This window comes from Erinaceus europaeus, chromosome 22 (genome assembly GCF_950295315.1).
Source record: "Erinaceus europaeus chromosome 22, mEriEur2.1, whole genome shotgun sequence".
NCBI classification, from domain to species: domain Eukaryota; kingdom Metazoa; phylum Chordata; class Mammalia; order Eulipotyphla; family Erinaceidae; genus Erinaceus; species Erinaceus europaeus.
In genome coordinates this window covers 8,187,948-8,203,518 of record NC_080183.1, presented here as the reverse complement: position 1 = coordinate 8,203,518, position 15,571 = coordinate 8,187,948, and the positions used below count along the sequence as shown (strand labels likewise).

The following is a 15,571-nucleotide window of genomic DNA, read 5'->3' as shown; positions in this document are numbered from 1 at the left end:
GCACACCACCACCTGGCCCCTAAAGATGTATTCTGTGTGGCTTGGAGGGGAAGAGAGGATTGAATCAGGAAGAAAAGGGGGGGGGGCAATTATGTATAAATGTGGAGAGATAGTTGTAGAGATGACTGGCCCATGTCTACAACCTTAGGGGAACTGTGGTGGCTTGCAGTGGGGAGACTGAAGACTCAGAACTCTGGTGGTGGCAATAGTGTGGATTTAAACCCCTGTTGACATGTAATTTTGTAAAATAAAAAAAAATAATTAAAATCTTAAAATTAGACTATTCTGCTATTACCACGGTAAAAAACAAAATTTTAAAAAGATGCATTTTGCTACGAGAAAGGACATGGAACGACAGAGAGATAGAAAAAGTGTGCAGACAGCCCAAAGCACTCCTCCCCTCTGGCATATGGTGATGGCAGGCCTTGAACCTGGGTCCCCAAGATGTGCAAGCCTTGTGTTTTCTCCCAGCTCCCTAGTTGGCGATTTCTATAGTTCAGCGAAGACCGTACACACTGTACATACCGTCTCACCCCACAGGCCCTGGAACATCTCTGAAACTCCCTGGATGTAATCCGACAGGAGGGCCGAGTCCAGCTGTCAGGTATGTCCTCGGGGCTTGTGTTCTGCTCTTCCATTCCCGGGCGGCTCCTGTTTATATTTGAGCAACTTGCCGTCTCCACAGGCCCGTCACTCAAGCTGGAAGGCCCGTTACAGGTTTCCTGAGGCCCAGCACACAAAGTGGCAGGCCAGGCACCATGGAGCAAGCCCTCAAGACACCCAGGACCACCTACACAGCCCGGCCCATCACCAGCTCATCTGGGAGATTCATGCGGCTGGGCACAGTAAGCTCTCTCTCAGCTTCCTGCAGCCTCATGTGACCAGAGTTCCTTCGCATTCTGTGTGTGACACGGCTTTTTCATCACTGGTATAACGGAAAACTGTTGCACAATCCTTTTTTTTTTTTTTTAAACTTATGTTGCCTTTATAATTTTTATGCATGATGAACTTGATCTGTTTTAAGAGAGTTCCAGATTTCTTGTCCTGTTGTTTTCTTCCTCCAGGCTTCTATGCTTACAAGTCCTGACGGACCTTTCATCCATTTATCTAGACTGAATTTAACAAAATATTCCCAGAAACCTAAATTGGCAAAGGTATGTAAGTACTTAAGAAATGATCTTATGTTATGAGTCATGTTATAGCTAGATAGCATGATGGGGGTAGATAGCATGATGGTTATGCAAAGGGACTCTCATGCCTGAGGCTCCAAAGTCCCAGGTTCAAACCCATCCTTGCACCACCATAAGCCAGAGCTAAGCAGTGCTCTGGGAAAAGAAAAGGGAAAAAAAAAAAAAGGACATCTGTATCTGTGCAGGGAAGGTCCTGTCTTGACTAAACCAGAAATGTCTCATGATGCTGATATGTAAGCTTTCTTAGTACTGACTTACGGAAAGTCCTTCAGAAATAAAACCTATATACCATTATTATGGAAAATTCTCTCTCTGTTTCTTTTTCCTCATCAAGATCAGTGATTTAGAACATAGAAAGTAGCCCATGAAGTGTCGTTTCATGGAGTGTAGTTTAGAAAGTCAAATCTGGGGGCCAGGTGGTGGTACACTTGGTTGAGCGCACGTATTACAATGTACAAGGACTCAGGTTTGAGCCTCCGGTCCCCACCTGCAGGGGGAAAGCTTTCCAAGTGGTGAAGCAGGGCTGCAGGTGTCTCTCTGTCTCTCTCCCTCTCTATCACCACCTTCCCTCTTGATTTCTGGCTGTCGCTATCCAATAAATAAAGATAATTAAAAAATTATTTTTTCTTTTAAAAGAAAGTCAAATCTGTGTATGTGTCTATTTTTGGTCTCTCCTTTTCCAACTTGGACTATTCTCAGAAAAATACTTTTCTGACCTTGTAGGATTTTGTAATTAAAACAAAAAGCAGGTACTCCCAATTACTAATTAAGTAGGAGTTCCTATAGGAACGGCTCAGACCAGACAGGCAAATTCTTTAGCAATTATATGCTCCTTTAAACTAATAAAGGGTGAGAGAAAAAGAGATAAAAGAATATCCATGACCTTATCAGTATAAAATAAAATAAAAAACTTGGAGGTGAGTGCTTTTAATAACTCAGAGGCAGGATGTGTATTTTGCAAAGGTTTATTAATGCTTAGCACAGATTTTTAGCTATGATCTCTCAGTTCTGTCTGTGCATAAATGCTGAAATTATTTCTAATCTCATTTTTTAAATATTTATTTTATTTATTCCCTTTTGTTGCCCTTGTTTTATTGTTGTAGTTATTGTTAGGTGCCGTTGGATAGGACAGAGAGAAATGGAGAGAGGAGGGGAAGACAGGGGGAAAGAAAGACAGACACCTGCAGACCTGCTTCACAGCCTGCGAAGCGACTCCCCTGCAGGTGGGGAGCCGGGGGCTCAAACCGGGATCCTTATGCCCGTCCATTAACACTATGCACCACGTGTGCTTAACCTGCTGCGCTACCGCCCAACTCCCCTCTAATCTTATTTTTTATGGCATTTAGCATATTTACTAAATGTCAAACACAACAGGGAAAACAAAAAATGGATGCCATACAGACCTGAACTTGAAACCCGAAAACAAAAGGCCACTGGAGTTAGTGATGAGCAGCCTATTCGTGCTCGATGATGTTTTAATTCCTTCCTTGACAGCAGCCCACTGAGCTGTATTTAGCAGAGTGGCAAAGCTTTACGTACCTGCTCTTCCCACGTGAGAGTCGAGTGTTCAGATGAACACATAGGGAATATCTGACTCCCTGCGTCCTTGGGCCTTGTGCTTGAGGAGGCTGGGAACTACTTGATACCATTCAGTGGGGCCACTACCCTAGGTTGAATTTAGAAACTTCCAGGAGGCCAGGTGATGGTCCACCCCGTTGAGCACACACGTTACCGTACTCAGGGACCTGGGTTTGAGCCACTCCCCACCTGCAAGAGGGACACTTCACGAGCAGTGAAGCAGGTCTGCGGGTGTCTATCTCCCTCCTTCTCTGTCTTCTCTTCCTCTCTCAGGTTCAATCAGGCATCATCATCGTCATCATAATGAAGCTTCCAGGATAGACGTGGTGTATGCTATTGGATTTCAGCAGATTTTGTACATTACTAGTGGGTTATAGGAATGATGCCAGATGTTTCTGCACTTGGTCCCATTTGCCTTGACTTAGTTTTTTTTTTTTTTTCCCTTTATTGGGGGATTAATGTTTTACATTTGACAGTGAATACAATAGTTTGTACATGCATAACATTTCTCAGTTTTCCACATAACAGTACAACCCCCCACTAGGTCCTCTGACTTAGGTGTTTTTTTTTGTTTTTTTTTTTTGTGGTTGTATAGAGTTTTATTTACTATTATTTTTTAATTTATTTATTGGGGGATTAATGGTTTACAGTCAACAGTAAATACAATAGTTTGTACGTGCATAACATTTCTCAGTTTTCCACATAACAGTACAACCCCCACTTTTTTTTTCCTTTATAGCAGAGAAAATAGAGGGTCAGGAGTAGATTCTTTAAAAAATTATTTTATTTATTTATTGGATAGAGACAGGGAGACACCTGCAGCATTGCTTCACCATTTTGCCCCTCAGATGTTGTAACGTGTGCCCAACTTGCCTGGCCCTCAAGTATAGTTTCTTTTTTTTTTTTGCTCTCTTTCCTTTCTTTCTTTCTTTTTCTTTCTCTGTCTCTCTCTCTCTCTCTCCCTTCCTTCCCCCCTTCCTTCCTCCCTTCCTTTCTTTCTTTCTTTGATTTTGCCTCCAGGGTTGTTGCTGGGCTAGTTGCCTGCACCATGAATCCACTGCTTCTGGAGGCTATTTTTTCCCCTTTTCTTGCCCTTGTTGTTTTATCGTTGTTGTGGTTATTACTGTTGTTGTTGCGATTGATGTTGTTGTTGTTGGATAGGACAGAGAGAAATGGAGAGAGGAGGGAAAGACATGGGGGGGGGAGAGAAAGATAGACACCTGCAGACCTGCTTCACTGCTTGTGAAGCGACCCCCCCCCCCACAGGTGGGGAGCCGGTGGCTTGAACCAGGATCCTTACGCTGGTCCTGTGCTTACACTATGCGTGCTTAACCTGCTGCGCTACCGCCCGACCCCGAGAATAGTTTCTTAAAGAAGGGCTTTGTCATCCCACCTGCATGGGGGGGAAGCTTCATGAGAGGTGAAGCAAGGCTACAGGTGTCTCTCTTTCTCCCTCTCTGTCTTCCCCATCTTTCTCAATTTCCCTCACTCTATCCAATAATAAATAAATTTAAACAAATAAATGGGGGTGGGAGGTTTGTCCTGATTTCTCTCTCTCTTTTTTCTGATCTCTCTCCTATTCTTTCTCTCTTTCTTTTTCTTTTTCTTTTTCTGACCCTGGGACCTTGGTCACTGATCCTGGGCTTTTTTTTTCTCTGTGTGTGTAGACTTTGTGTTTCATATAGAGAGAGGTGGATAGAGGCAGAGAGAGAGGGAGAGAAACCACATCCGCAGAGCTTCCCCTCCTATTGTGTTACTCCCATGTGCTCCTGGAGCTCACACCCAGGGCCTGAGCATGGGAAGCCATGAGCGATACAGGGTGAGCTGTCTCCCAGTCTTTATGTGTTTGTGTCCGAGCCATCTTTACTAATAGCCTGAATAGCTTCCAAGAAACACTAGCTTCTTTGCAAGTGTAAATTAATGATGCTATGGATAAGCGTAGTATCACCCGGTATTACTCCAGTCATGCTCATTTATCGCAGTATCTCCCAGTGTTACTCCAGTCGTGCTCATTTATCGCAGTATCACCCAGTGTTACTCCAGTCGTGCTCATTTATCGCAGTATCTCCCAGTGTTACTCCAGTCGTGCTCATTTATCGTAGTATCACCCAGTGTTACTCCAGTCGTGCTCATTTATCACAGTATCTCCCAGTGTTACTCCAGTCGTGCTCATTTATCGTAGTATCACCCAGTGTTACTCCAGTCGTGCTCATTTATCGTAGTATCACCCAGTGTTACTCCAGTCGTGCTCATTTATCGTAGTATCACCCAGTGTTACTCCAGTCGTGCTCATTTATCGTAGTATCACCCAGTGTTACTCCAGTCGTGCTCATTTATCGTAGTGTCTCCCAGTGTTACTCCAGTCGTGCTCATTTATCGTAGTGTCACCCAGTGTTACTCCAGTCGTGCTCATTTATCGTAGTATCTCCCAGTGTTACTCCAGTCGTGCTCATTTATCGTAGTATCACCCAGTGTTACTCCAGTCGTGCTCATTTATCGCAGTGTCTCCCAGTGTTACTCCAGTCGTGCTCATTTATCGCAGTGTCTCCCAGTGTTACTCCAGTCGTGCTCATTTATCGCAGTGTCTCCCAGTGTTAACTCCAGTCGTGCTCATTTATCGTAGTATCACCCGGTGTTACTCCAGTCGTGCTCATTTATCGTAGTATCTCCCAGTGTTACTCCAGTCGTGCTTATTTATCGTAGTATCACCCAGTGTTACTCTAGTCGTGCTCATTTATCGTAGTATCTCCCAGTGTTACTCCAGTCGTGCTCATTTATCGTAGTATCTCCCAGTGTTACTCCAGTCGTGCTCATTTATCGTAGTATCTCCCAGTGTTACTCCAGTCGTGCTCATTTATCTTAGTATCACCCAGTGTTACTCCAGTCGTGCTCATTTATCACAGTATCTCCCAGTGTTACTCCAGTCGTGCTCATTTATCTTAGTATCACCCAGTGTTACTCCAGTCGTGCTCATTTATCGTAGTATCACCCAGTGTTACTCCAGTCATGCTCATTTATCCTAGTATCTCCCAGTGTTACTCCAGTCATGCTCATTTATCGTAGTATCACCCAGTATTACTCCAGTCATGCTCATTTATCCTAGTATCTCCCAGTGTTACTCCAGTCATGCTTATTTATCATAGTATCACCCAGTATTACTCCGGTCATGCTCTTTTATCTAGGTGAACTGAGTGGAAAAAAAAAAACAACAATATCACTCTTAAATTCTGTTTTGTTTCAGATTCCTAAACTGAACTGATTGCTAAATTCACGATTCCTAAATTCACGATTCCTTAAATTCACAATTCCTAAACTACCATTGTTAATATCATGGTCCCTGGAAAATGGCTTGTAATATGTATAGAATTAACTAAGTCTTTTTTTTTTAAATGATGATCCTATTGTCGGGGTATGATTTTTTTTTTCATTTATTCCTAGTAAAATAGTGTGTGTAATCTGAAAACAATTACTCAGTTATCTGATCTTTTTAGCTTGTGCTCTGTAAAAAAACAGGGATTAATTGTGAGTAGCTGTATTTTAAGACAAGCGGTCACAACAGTGACAGGGACTCTGCATTTCAATTCCAGGTACTTTAGAGAAGTGACTCGTTATTTTGGTTCATTCTAGCTGGCAGAATGACTTGAGTTTTCATATAACAATAGAGTGCTTTGGTTAAAATAAAACCTAATATATTTTTGGCATCTTTTTTTTTTTTCTTCCTAGGCTTTGTTTGAGTATATCTTTCATCATGAAAATGATATAAAGACTGTAAGTATTGAATTCATGCTATTTTCTTTTATTGTAATTGTCATAACTTAGGACCTGAAATGTTCTTTTTTTTTTTTTTTTTAGCCTTATACACAGATGGAGTTTTTAGATTAGAACATGACTAATCATTTCAAATCCATTGTTAGTTCCAATAGGAAAATTTGTGTAAGTGCAGAAGTGGTTCCTAGGTATCGGTTAGAAGGCAAGACAGGAACAGTGGCATTGCTGGTCATATGGTCAATTTAGAATCACAAACACCTGGGGGGTTGGATGGTAACACAGCGGGTTAAGTGCACGTGTCGTGAAACACAAGGATCAGCCTAAGGAGCCCGGTTTGAGCCCCCAGCTCCCCACCTGCAGGGGAGTCGCTTCACAGGCGGTGAAGCAGGTCTGCAGGTGTCTGTCTTTCTCTCCCCCTCTCTGTCTTCCCCTCCTCTCTCCATTTCTGTCTGTCCTATCCAACAATGACGACATCAGCAACAACAACAATAATTAACTACAACAACAACAAAAAAAAAAACAACAAGGGCAACAAAAGGGAAAATAAAATAAAATAAAAAGAATCGTAAACACCTGTGAAAGCATTGAACTGTCACAGAACTTCCGTTGCACCTGGCCAGGAATGTCTGCTCCCTGGCCGTGGCTTTTAACCTCAAACAAAACAGAAGCCTACTGATAGATAGGAGAGAATATTTGTAGAAGTCATAGACAATAGGCTTATCTCCACATCTGTGGGGATTCCTTAATGGGATTTTTTTTTTTTTGGTTTCAAGGTTTATTATTTTATTTCACTTATTTTTAGTTTTATTTATTGAGTAGAGAGAGACAGAAGGTGAGAGAGGAGGGGTCGGTAAGGAGAGACACACACACACACACACACACACACACACACACACACACATACACCTGCAGCACTGCTTCACTGTTTATGAAAAGTGGTCCAAGCCCTTGCCCCTATAAGTGGGGACTAGGGGCTTGATCTTGGATCCTTGTGCATGGTAATACATATGCTCCACCAGGCACACCACTGCCTGACACCATTCCCATTTTTTAAATTTATTTATGTTTATTTATTTTTATTTTATTTTTTCCCTTTATTGGGGGATTAATGTTTACATTTGACAGTGAATACAGTAGTTTGACATGCATAACATTTCTCAGTTTTCCACATAACAATACAACCCCCACTAGGTCCTCTGTCATCCTTTTCCAGGGCCTGTACTCTCCCCCCCCCCCCGCAACAACCCCAGAGACTTTTACTTTAGTGCAATACTCCAACTCCAGTTCAGGTTCTACTTGTGTTTTCTATATGTTTATTTTTATGAAAGAGACAGAGAGAGAAAGAGAGACCAGAGCTCCTGTGAACTCTGACACATGTGGTGCCAGGGATTGAACGTGGGATAGCCAACGTATGTTGAGAAACACAGAGCTGAGGAGATCATTCATTGTGCTTGCTAGAGCATAGGGTTTGCCTGCCTGAGGATCCCAGTTTTATTCCAGCACTGACAGAAGCCAGACCTAAGCCAGCTCTGGTAGTCTCTTCCTTCTCTCTCTCAAAAATAAAACAAAACAAAATAATAATAATAATCTTTAACCATGTGAGAGGCTTACCTAGGAGAGAACTAACCTGGTAGTGTGTGTGCCTTACTATGTGTGAGGCTCTAGGTTCAACCTTCCCCTGGTGAGAGTTCCGTGACGGTCGCCAGAGGAAGCGTTGTCAAGAAATACTGCAGAGGCAACATTATCTTCTCTGCCTGCCTATCTCTCCCTCTCTCCTCTTGCTAAAATTTCGGGGTATCTCTCTCTCTCTCCGGCGGGGTGGTCTCTAGGGGAAAGGTAACGGGCTGGTTCTTTCTTGCTCACGACAGGGGTGACACGAAGTAAAAGACACCAGGGGACTCTTAGCGTGCCTAGAATCTGAGTCCTAGAATCCCAGAATCCTAGAGTCCGTTTATTAGCAAAGTGAACATGAATTATATAGAAAAGCAATGGAGGTAATTATTGTTGAAATATGTCAGAAATTACAGGTTTCTTAACAGTCAGCATGCCCCTAAGGTAGGGGGCTGGTATGACAGGAATTGATGAGATACAAGACAATTATTCTCCATGACACAAGCAACTTAATTATCCAAAGGTATTTGAGAGAAGCATAGGGGTTAAACCCGTAGGGTGAGACAGAGAGAAGATGGATATCAAAAGGCCGTATAGTTTGGAATTTCTCTTGTCTGGGGTCTGAGGTGTGTGATGAAGTGTGTGATAAGGTGTGTTCTTCTGTGATCAGAAGGTGACTGAATAAGTGAATCTGCGGCCATGTGGCCTGCAGTTAATGGAGGGAAGTACTGGGGTATCTGTGGGCCTGAGAGTCAAGAAGGAAAGAACCAAGTCTGAGTTTCCCCCCTTATGCTCACCTCGGTTGAGAGAAACTTGCCAAGAGGTTATCTTCTCAGACCTCCATCCAAGGATGGGGGTGGTTCTCCCTAAGCTCTATCAGGCTTACACATGGTCCCAACACTAAAATAAAGAATGAAAACCATGTTCTGAGATGAAGGTACTGTACAAGCCTGAGACATCAGCCCCAATGCTGCATGAAAGAAAAGAAGCAAAGACAATCTCACACTAGTAACGTGGGGATGAAACCATGACAGACAATTCTGAAAAACAATCTTCTTCTTCTTCTAGCGTTTGCCCTTCTTCCGTAGCCAGTCAGCAGCATCAGGTTGAGCCTGATGTCAAGTTTCGAGACCTCCTTTGAATCTGGAGAGGTGGCAGTCGTTGACTATGTGGGTCATAGTCTGTCTGGAGCCGCAGGGGCAGTTCGGGTCGTCTCTGGCTCACCAGCGATGGAACATAGTGGCGCACCAGCCATGGCCTGTTCGATAGCGATTGAGGAGGGCCCAATCATAACGTGCTAGGTCAAAGCCGGGTGGACGCTCGCAGGGGTCTGTGATGAGGTGTTTGTTCTTGACCTCAGCTGACTGCCAACTCTGTTTCCAAGAGACTGGAACAGAGAAGTTCAGTGTAGGCGTACGTTGGGGCTGGATGGTGTCCCGTCTGGTAGAGTGCAGATGTCACCATGCACCGAAACCCAGGTTCAAGCCCCTGCTCCGTGTCTGTAGGGGGGATGCGTCTCAAGTGGTGAGGCGGTGCTGTGGCTGTCGGGTCTGAGAAACAATCACTGACTCAGAAAGGAGATTTTCACTGGAGCACTAAACTAGAAAGCAGTGTGAGGAAATGATAGCAAGTCACTCTACTCATTCAGTTTGTTTCGAGTTTTGATCCTCAAGAAATTTCATGGAAAAGAAAAGTGCTTTCTTGGCAGTCATGTTCTTTGTAGCATTAAATGTCATAACAAAAAAAAATACTGGGAAACAGTCGAAATATCCAACAATAGAAGATAGGCTTCGTAAATTATCATAAATTACATGCTGAAATTCTATGCAGACAGTAAAAGTCTTGATTATAAAGGCTAGAAGGTAGAAACATAACTATTTTATAATGTTAAGTCAATAAAATATAAGTATATGAAATCAAATTTTAACTGTAGAAGTATTTTGGTTACAGGTATTAAAAGGTGTTAAGGACAAAGATAATTATTTATTATTTTTGCCACTAAGGTTAACACTGGGCTTCATTGCCTGTATAATGAATTCACTGTTCCTGGCTGTCATGTCTTTTCCCCTTCCTTCCTTCCTTCCTTCCTTCCTTCCTTCCTTTCTTTCTTTCTCTTTCCTATCTAATAGAGATAGAAATAGAAAAAGAGAGGGAAGAAGAGAAAGAGAGACATCTGCAGCACTGCTTTGCTACTTCTGAAGCTTCCTCCTGCAGGTGGACACTAGGGGCTTGAATTTGGGTTCTTGTGCACGTCAACGCGTGTGCTCTACCCAGTGTATCAGCGCCTGGCCCTGTGATTAGGACCTGTATGTATATTCATTCTCCCTTGTCCCATCAGCACAGATTACAGCAAACAGTATATAAAATATCTATATTTCTTGGCACTGTGAATCATTCACTGCTCCTGGTGGCCATCTTTCCATTTTATTGGATAGGATAGAGAGAAATTGAGAGAGGATGGGGAGATAAAGAGGTAGAGAGAAAGACAGACACCTACAGACCTGCCTCACCAGTTGTGAAGTGTCCCAGCTGCAGGTGGGAAGCCAGGGGCTCGAACCTGGATCTTTGTGTATGTCCTTGTGCTTAGTACTATGTTGTTGTTGATGTCGTTTGTTGTTGGATAGGACAGAAAGAAATAGAGAGAGGAGGGGAAGACAGAGAGGGAGAGAGAAAGCAGACCTGCTTCAGCGCCTGTGAAGCGACTCCCCTCCAGGTGGGGAGTCGGGGGCTTGAACCGGGATCCTTATGCTGGTCCTTGCACTTTGCGCCATGTGTGCTTAACCCACTGCGCTACCGCCTGACACCCCCCTCTTTTTTTTAATGTGGCACTGAGGAATGAAGGCAGGACCTCAAGAATACATGATGCTGCTAGCAGCCTTAATAATAATTGGTTATCATTTGGAGACAGTGAGCATGACAGAGGGAGGGAGAGCGGACGACAGAGGGAGTGACACTGCAGCACTGCTTCACCGTCTGTGGAGCTCCCCTGGTGCTGCCTTTGGCACGCCCATGTGCCAGGGCTCCAGTCCAGGCCTCCCCACGCAGCAAGCTGTGACAGTTCTGAGGTCCCTCTTACAGAGCAGAGTAACTTTCTAGAGAAACAGAGACACACCAGAGAGGCAGCAGTGCTCAGGGAATTTAAGGTCCACTTGAAATTGTCACGAGTAGTTTTGTCTGGGGCAGCCTCAGTCCTTGTACAAAGAAAGATCATTAAAATGCATGTGTAGAGCATTTTCCTTATCGATAACTCCTATTAGTTTTCTTAGTTGGTTAGCATAAGCACATGAACCTACCAAGGAAGACTTGTTTCTGAAGCACCTGGTCCAACCTTGGCAGTGACATCTTTTCCTGAAAACAGGCAACCTATGATATTAAACACAAGATATTCATAATGCACTCCTCGACTGAATTGATACAAAATAAACATCTCTTAAGTGTTTTCAGAAGGAATGCGAATTGAAGTTAGCCTTTTTCCTTCTTTTTTTTTTTTCCTTGCGTCCACTTTTATTTCTATCTTGGGGCGGGGGGAAAGCAGCGCATGAAAGCTATTGGCTTGTTTTCCTAATTTCCATAGCTTTCAGCTAGCTCTGCTGATTCTTAGGGCCATTAGAATCTCAGCGTGGTGACTTCATCCTCTCCTGACCAGGGTACAGTTTAAAAGTCTCTCCTTAAGCACGGAAAGATGGGTAGCACAAAGAAAAGCCGCTAATTTTGCAGTAGAAAATTCAAAAATCTCTTCTGGCACTCATTGTAGAACTAAGTTAATATCAAGAAAGAAGACAGTAACACGGCGTGCGTTCCGACAAAACGGAACTGAAAATCGAAGACTTGCTTTACCGGAGTTTTGAATCCAGTGCTAATGTTAACACCAGATAAAGGGTGAAAGTTTCTCCACCTTGAGAGGGAGAATAACAAGTGTTAGGTAAAACAGAATTCTCAGGGGGCCAGTCGGTGATCAGCGCACACAGTGCGAAGTGCAAGGAACTGCACAAGAAGCCTGGTTCGAGCCCCCGGCTCCCCACCTGCAGGGGAGTCACTTCACGAGCGGTGAAACAAGCCTGCAGGTGTCTGTCTTTCTCTCCCCCTCTCTGTCTTCTCCACCTCTCTCAATTTCTCTCTGTCCTATCCAACAAAACAAAACAAAACAAAAAAACCCAGCCACCAGGAGCGGTGGATTCACAGTGCTGGCACCAAGCCCCAGCAATAACCCTGGAGGCAAAACCGAAACAATTCTTGGCTATTGCTGGCTTAAGAGCTCAAGGTTTTAATCGTCAAGCTTTTACATAAATATCTAATGTGCATGCACTTTAAAGTTGTGTGAAGATTAAATGTACTCTCTCAAAAAAAGATTTATTAGGGGGGCTGGGTGATGGTGCAACTGGTTGAACACACACGTTACTGTGCGTAAGGACTTGGGTTCAAGTCCCTGATCCCCATCTGTAGGAGAGGACACTTCATGAGGGGCGAAGCAGGTCTGTAGGTGTCTATCTTTCCTTCTCCCTCTCTGTTTCCCCCTCCCCTTTGAACTTCTCTCTGTTTTATCAAATACAATAGAAAGGGAAAATAAAAGGGAAAAAAAGGCTAAAAGGAGCAGTGGATTTGTAGCGCTGGCACTGAGCCTCAGCAATAACCCTGGAAGCAAGAGAGAGAGAGAGATGAGAGACGAGAGTCCTGCAGCACTGTTTGACTGCTCTTGAAGCCTCGCCTGCAAACACAGAACAGACCATGGGCTTGAACCTGGGTCCTCGCATGTGTTAACATGTGCACTCAACCCAGTGCACCACCACAAGGCCCCTCACCTGTGATTTCTTAAGTGTTAAAATATAGCCTTCCTTTTTTTTTTTTTTTTTTTCTCAGCAATAACCCTGGCGGTAATAAAAACAAACAAAAGAATTTATTTGGGGACGGTGAAATGGCTCTCGCGGGTAACGTGCTGCCTAACCATGCTGGTCACCCTTGTTCGAGCCTGGCCACCGCCGCGTTGAAGGAAGCAACAGCACTGTGGTATCTCTCTCACCCTCCCTTTCTGCCTTCTAACTACAAAATAATTGATCAGAAAGATTTATAAGGCAGGAGAGGGAGAGCGAGAGGGAGACTATACTCTGGCACATGCAGTGTTGGGGCCTGACGTTGCCAGTCTAGACTTCTACTGACGGTGCCACTTTCCAGGTCACTGCTGTCCTTGTTTGCCTGAAGGTTCTCCACTGCCCCTATAGAAGGTCTTACCTCCAATTTAGTCCTTTTTTTTTTTTTTTTTTTTTGTCTGATCTTGAATAAATGCCAGGAGGAACTAACCAAAAGACATGAGAGAGACTGGGGCAGGCAGATGTCAAATATGAAAGTACCTTACACATTGTTCCCAGACTGCAGCAACGGAGAGCCTGGGCTTGACAGCTGCTGAATGTGGGACAGGGAGATGTCAGTGGGCAAAACCCAGCAGGCCACGGGCTTAATCCTTCACAACAGCTGGGAACACCTTGGGCAGTGTGAAGGGAGCTCCGCGGAGAGGGGAATAGTGCTTGGTGTCTTTTTCATCTCTCTCTCTCGTCCTCAAAAACAAACAAACAAATAAAAATTGAGCTAGAGAGGCCACACTCAGAGATAACTGTGCATGCATGAGGCATTGGGCTCCTCCCCAGGCATCACATAAAATGAAGAGGAGGAAGTGGAAGAAGAAGAGGAGGAACAGGAGGAGTAGAAGGAAGAGAAGGGGGAGTCGGGTGATAGCACAGCGGGTTAAGCGCACATGACGCCAAACGCAAGGCTGGCTTAAGGATCCCAGTTCCAGCCCCCGGCTCCCCACCAGCAGGGGCGTGGGAGTCACTTCACAAATGGTGAAGCAGGTCTGCAGGTGTCTATCTTTCTCTTCGCCTCTGTCTCCCCTCCTCTCTCCTTTTCTCTTTGTCCTGACGATGACTACGTCAATAACAACAACAATAACTACAACAACAACAATAAAAAAAAAAGGGGGGCAACAAAAAGGAAAGTAAAATAAATTAAAAAAAAAAAAGAAAGAAGAGAAGGTGAGGCTGGGTTAAGCACAGCCGGTTAAGCGCACATGGCACAAAGCGCAAGGACGGGCGTAAGGATCCTGGTTCAAGCCCCCGGCTCCTCACCTGCTTGTCATTTCACAGGCGGTGAAGCAGGTGGTCTGCAGGTGTCTGTCTTTCTCTCCCCCCTCTCTGTCTTCCCCTCCTCTCTCCATTTCTCTCTGTCCTATCCAACAACGACGGCAGTAACAACAATAACAACGATAAACAACAAGGCAACAAAAGGGAAGAGATGGCCTGGAGGAGCGGTGGATTGGTAGTGCGGGCACCGAACCCCAGCGATAACCCTGGTGGCAAAAAAAAAAAAAAGATGGTTAAAAAAAAAGAAGGGGAATAACAATAATTCTTATCATTACTATTATTATATAAATTCTTGTTATTACTGGAAGGAAAGGCAGTTTCCAAACAATGGCATAATGGCGATTAAAAATGGCCATGACCCAGGGCATCCAGCTCCTGCCAGTATTTTCTGCAGTCCTGTTTTCTGCTTTCTCTGCTTGCTTTCCATCCTTCCTTCCTCCCTCCCTCCCTCCCTCCCTCTCTCTTTCTTAGTCTTTCTCCTTCCTTTTCCCCTCCCTCCCTCCCTCCCTCCCTTCCTCCCTCCCTCCCTCTCTTTTTCCCTCCCTCCCTCCCTTCCTTCCTCCCTCCCTTCCTCCTTCCCTTCCTCCCTCCTTTCCTTCCTTCCTTCCTTCCTTCCTTCCTTCCTTCCTTCCTTCCTTCCTTCCTTCCTTCCTTCCTTCTTTCTCTATGTCCATCCTCGAAGTAGGAACTGCAGTGGGACCTAACAAGTACAGTGAGGCTTGGCCGACACTGAATTTGGTGAGGAGCGAGAGGGCGAAACGACTGCACTTTTAGACATCAGGTTTGTTGAGTGTGTGTTGAGATAGTTTAAGGAAACACTGTGCTGTGCTTTCGCCCGATCTGTTTACCTCTCCTCCACCGTCCGCCTTCTGGTCTGGAACTGATTATTGAAAGCTGGGGCCATCTGGAAGGCTGAGCAGGCTGAGCAGTTTCTGTCTGGCTCCTAATGCATGTTTTGATGGATGCTAATTACACGCTTTATTTCATTATTTCATGTTTCTGTTCACTGTTGGCGAAGCAAACCCTAATTTACAATGAACTGTTTTTCAAAGGCGTTGGACCTGGCCGCCCTATCTACAGAGCATTCTCAGTACAAGGACTGGTGGTGGAAAGTGCAGATTGGAAAATGTTACTACAGGTGAGACCAAGTGGCAACTAGAGACGCACAGCTGGAAACTTACAGAACATCTGGGGAGTTAAGAGAAGGGAGCCTGGAGGCCGGGCAGTGCACGTGGCGCGAAGCGAAAGGATCAGCTCAGGGATTGCGGTTCAAACCCCCGGCTCCCACCTACA

At 44.5% G+C, this 15,571-nt stretch overlaps 1 protein-coding gene across 3 annotated transcripts in view; it reads left to right on the top strand.

Annotated features, from left to right (window-relative positions):
• The window catches only part of TTC8 (tetratricopeptide repeat domain 8), a 79,259-nt gene that overhangs the window by 24,370 nt on the left and 39,318 nt on the right, over positions 1-15,571 (top strand). Inside the window, exons 3-7 of one of the 3 annotated variants that reach the window (XM_007526823.3) lie at positions 541-604; positions 686-845; positions 1,065-1,154; positions 6,492-6,536; positions 15,331-15,416. In XM_007526823.3, the coding sequence (XP_007526885.1) occupies positions 541-604; positions 686-845; positions 1,065-1,154; positions 6,492-6,536; positions 15,331-15,416 (445 nt within the window). The remainder of the gene's footprint in view (positions 1-540; positions 605-685; positions 846-1,064; positions 1,155-6,491; positions 6,537-15,330; positions 15,417-15,571) is intronic. The other 2 variants (XM_007526824.3, XM_060181231.1) reach the window with 2 other exon arrangements.